General features: G+C 59.4%; 3 protein-coding genes across 3 annotated transcripts; all 3 read right to left on the reverse strand.

The window, feature by feature from the left end:
• Nucleotides 1-1279: 1279 nt before the first annotated feature.
• LAESUDRAFT_765195 (uncharacterized protein) lies at nt 1280-1702 on the reverse strand (the record flags this gene model as incomplete). Its single annotated transcript, XM_040913596.1, has 1 exon — nt 1280-1702. The coding sequence occupies one exon, from the start codon at nt 1700-1702 to the stop codon at nt 1280-1282; it is 423 nt and encodes a 140-aa protein (XP_040757527.1).
• Nucleotides 1703-1787: 85 nt separating this feature from the next.
• Nucleotides 1788-2827, reverse strand: LAESUDRAFT_765196 (uncharacterized protein; the record flags this gene model as incomplete). The annotated part of the gene is made up of 3 exons (XM_040913597.1): nt 1788-2135; nt 2190-2527; nt 2587-2827. 3 exons carry the CDS (start codon nt 2825-2827, stop codon nt 1788-1790), a joined length of 927 nt encoding a protein of 308 aa, XP_040757528.1.
• A 61-nt stretch (nt 2828-2888) lies between these two features.
• Nucleotides 2889-3764, reverse strand: LAESUDRAFT_765197 (uncharacterized protein; the record flags this gene model as incomplete). Its single annotated transcript, XM_040913598.1, has 4 exons — nt 2889-2945; nt 3007-3191; nt 3221-3472; nt 3665-3764. 4 exons carry the CDS (start codon nt 3762-3764, stop codon nt 2889-2891), a joined length of 594 nt encoding a protein of 197 aa, XP_040757529.1.
• Nucleotides 3765-4371: the final 607 nt, after the last annotated feature.

Consider the following 4371-nt stretch of genomic DNA (forward strand, 5'->3'; position numbering starts at 1 on the left):
TTCGAAAATGGTCCGTGGGAATATTGAGATGGGAATGCAGGGGTGCATTCTGTCCAGCCTATAGCTAGGTGCCTGCGGAGTGAGTACACGCACCGTAGAATGACGCGTGATACAAGTTGATTGGTACTCACCTGCGGCGCCCCTCCAACCAACTCGCCCTCCTCTTGTGTCGCCGCCGACGCATCATCATATCTCGCATGTATCCGCGCGTTCGTGAGTCGTGGTGAAGGGACGAAGGCGTGGGCTCGCGTTGGTACGCCGTGGGCAACAGAGAGGATCGTGGCCGTTCAGTACGCGTGCGCGTGCTCGTCATTGCCGCGGAGTCAAGGAGGGCACACCAGAAAGCGCATGGGCTGGTGCGAGGGTCGTCGAGGTCGGCAGAGCGCGCTGGGGTGGTTGAACGAGGGGGGGAAACGTATGGAAGCTAAGTGTATGCGCCCTGGGGCGACGCGCAATACCGGGCGACTGTGACTCACCTACAGCACTGATCCAATGCCATCCCTCCTTCCCTCCCTCCTCCTGGAGTGCCGTCACCGCCGAGTCGCAATCTCCTGCATGCGTTCGAGCATTCGTGAGCCGTAGTGATCGGGCAAGAGAGTGGGCGGCGGATAGGGTGGGTCTGCATGGACAGCTCGACGCGTTGGGCGCTGGGAGGGTGATGGTTCCGGCTGAACAGCGCGGGCTCGCATTCGTACGCCGCGGGCAACAGAAAGAACCGCATTCATAAGGCAGGTACGCATGTAGGCAACGCGAGAAGGTTGGGAAAGACGGTGGACGAGATGAAGCGAGAAAGGAAGTGGCTCGGTCAACGGCGGGCGCATCTCAAAAGGAAGAAACGTACGGTGACGATAAAGCCTGGTGCGCGTTAGGTGTCAGGTCAGTTGGCGTGGACGTGTAAAGACAAAAAATCAGCCGTACCCTCGTTGTATTTGAGGGCGGTCATCGCGACGCTGTGAATCACGAACAGCGGCACGAAGCACAGATATGAGTACTGCAAATGAAAGAGATAGCAACAAGCAACGACGAGGAAGAGAATGCGCGCACGGCCATGACGCGCTTGAACGTGGCGGGCTGGTGACCGGAAGACCAGCGGAGGCACTGGAAGCGGTCGTAGCTCTATAGATGGTATGTGAGAAACACCTGGAACTGGGCGCGGGGAGAGAATGCGTGCGTAAGCAGTGACCGACGACAATGCAGAGAGGACGCACGAGGACGGAGAGGATGGCCCAGAGGAAGGCGGTCGGGGACGTGGTGTTCATGCGGGGTCGGCGCGGCGCCCTTATACGAGCAACATTGTGTTCGGTCGCCGGAGATGCGGGCGTGCGGTGGAGGGCGCGGAGATGGGTGCAAGCAAAGCAGATGGGCGAGGGCAGGAGATGAGGGCAGATGGCACAAGACATTTGCTAGTGGCAGCGTCGAGCGACGGCGAGCGACCATGGGCACCTGGTACCCATTCCATCGGTCCTCCCTCAGATATGTCGCCGTCGCCGGGTCGCCGTCTCCTGCATGCGTCGACGCGCTCATGAGCCATGTTGATTGGGCGAAGCAGTGGGCAGCGGATGGGGTGGATCTGCGTGAACGGCTCGATGTGTTGAGCGCCGGGAGGGCAGTGGCAGCGGTTGAACGACCGGGCGGGCTCGCGTTGGTACGCCGTGGGCAACAAATAGGATCGTGGCTGTTCAGTACCCGTGCGCGTGCTCATCGTTGCTGAGCAGTCAAGGAGGGCGCAGTGCGGCGCGCGATACAGAGCGATCACAGACTCACCTGATGTGTGCAAACGATCCCGCCTACGTTCGCTCTGGCCCACCTACGCGCTCCCTGATCACGAAGGACTCGCCCTCCTGCTGTGGCGCTGCTAACGACGGTGGCAATGTCTTGCAGACGACCCCGCGTTCGTGTGGCATGTTGAGGGCGAGGAAAGCATGGCCATACGCAGTGGACTCGTCTCGTTGGGTGCAGGGGATATGGCAGCGGCGAACGAATGACACGCCGTGGTGGTGAGGGAAGCGAGCGCCCGCGCACCGGTTGGCTGTACAAGGGCGCGAAGACGTTCGAGGCCCAGACGGGCGTGCGCGCAGGTCCTCAAGGCCGATAGAACCCGCTGGGGTGGTCAAACGAGAGGGAGGACGACGAAACTGCGAGTGCATGCGCCGCGGTGCGGCGCGCGATACAGACCGACGGCGACTCACCTGGTGTGTGCAAACGACCCCGCCTACGTCCGCTCTCGCCCACCTACGCGCTCCATAACATCCCCCGACTCGCCCTCCTGCTACGGCGCCACTGACGACGGTGGCCCTGTCTTGCAGACGTGCGCGCGTTCGTGAGGCTATGTTGACGGCGAGGAGGGCGTGGCCGGCCGTATGTGGTGGACGTGTGTGGTTGAGGATGAGGAGGATGGCGATGGCGAATGGAGGACGCCGCAGAAGGGCGGGAAGAGCTGCAGCAAGTTGCCTCGCATGGGTTCGCGCGTGGGTCTTCGAGGTCAGAAGAGCGCGTTGGGGTGGTCGAACGAGAGGCAGGGAGGACGCTGAAACAGTGAGTGCATGCGCCGTGGTGCGACACCCGATACAGCCTGATGGAACTCACCTGATGTAGCGTTCCTACCCGCCCTACGTCCGCTCTCCCCACCTACGCGCTCCGTGAGATCCCTGCATCGCCCTCCTGCTGCGGCACCGCTGGCGACAGTGGGCCGGCCTTGTAGACGTGCACGCGTTCGTGACGCTACGTTGACGGCGATGATAGTGTGGCCGTACGCGGTGGAGTCGTCGCATTCCGTGCGGGGAATGCGGTGGCGGCGAACGAGTGACACGGCGTGCAAACACGCCATGTTGGTGAAGGACGCGAGCGAGAGCGACGGCGACTCACCTTAAAACCCGTTGCTACCCACTCTACGTCCGCTCTGGCCCGCCTACACGCTCCCTGAGAACGAACGACTCGCCCTCCTCCTGCAGCACCGCTGACGACGGTGGCGATGGCTTGCAGACGGGCGCACGTTCGTGACGCTACATTGATGGCGAGGAGAGCGTGGCTGTATGCGGTGGAGCCATGTCGTTCCGTGCGGGGAAAGCGGTAGCGGCGAACGAACGACACGGCGTCTTTGCACGCCGTGGTGGTGAGGGACGCGAGCGCACGCACCGGTACGCTGTAGAAGGGCGAGAGCGACGGCGGCTCACCTAGTATAGCGTCCCAACCTGCCCTACGTCCGCTCTAGCCCACATACGCGCTCCCTGAGAGCCAACGACTGCCCTCCTCCTGCGTCGCCGCTGACCCATCGCCGTGTTTTGCATGCGTTCGCTCGCTCGCAAGCCGTTGTGATCGGGTGATGGCGTGCGTGCATGGCGGATGTGGGAGGCCTGCAGAATCGATTTGAGCGGGGAGAATCCGGTGGTGGAGAATGGGGAGAATTTGGTGGTGGTGGACGGGGAGAATCCGGTGGTGAACGAAGGAGGCAGTGGTTGGTAGGAGGTGGGTGCTGTAGAGCACGCGCGCGCGCGCGCTTGTTTGCTGAAGAGCCAATATCGTTCGAACGAAGGCTAATACTCACCTGAAAATTGAGAGCGGACGCCATGCTAATCTAAGCAGAAGACAGTGAGAGTAAATGGGAGGAGATAGACATGAATGAGGTCGAAGGAAGATGAGGGGAGGACGACGCGAGCACACTCACCGATCGGGGAGTCAGACGCGCTGTGCACATGAGGGGAAAGGGCACGTCGTGGAGCCTTGAAAACAGTACCGACGGACTCGAAATTTTGCAGTTGAGTCATTTAGATGTATTGCTAGGGGGCCCCAGCACCGACAAGTGAGCGGATTGTGATGCACGAGAGAAAAAAGCAAAAAGTCACCAGGACCATAACGGGCGCTTACCGACTGAGTTGAAAGGGCATCCCGTAGAAACACAAATAAATTGCGGAATAATCAGAATTTAATGAGCAGGGTGCTTGAGATGTAGAGCGAGGGGGCCCCAACAAAACCGAGGTGATAGAAGTAACTGAGGGTCTTAAAATAACCAATATTGACCAAACCACCACGGTGAGGAAACCCGCCCGATTGGGAAGCCTACAGCGCCCGTTCCGCTCAACTGGGCATTGGGGCCCCTTTGGGGCCTCCGAGATTCGAAGAGTGGCTTTCAGATGAGGATATTTTAAAGAGCATAGCACAAGAATAGAATGTGCTATGGAGGGCCCTCTGAGCATGGCCGTTAGGGGCTAACGGCTCCCGGTATATAGATAAGTTAGGAAATCTGCAGTTATGGAGGTAAACGGTTATCATGTGGACAGAAAAATAACTAAATGGTATATATCATTAATTCTTTTTTGATATGACGAAGATAAAATGTATATCGAAAGATCCTAAAAAACACATACAGTATGC

This window comes from Laetiporus sulphureus (assembly GCF_001632365.1).
Source record: "Laetiporus sulphureus 93-53 unplaced genomic scaffold LAESUscaffold_112, whole genome shotgun sequence".
Lineage (NCBI taxonomy): Eukaryota > Fungi > Basidiomycota > Agaricomycetes > Polyporales > Laetiporaceae > Laetiporus > Laetiporus sulphureus.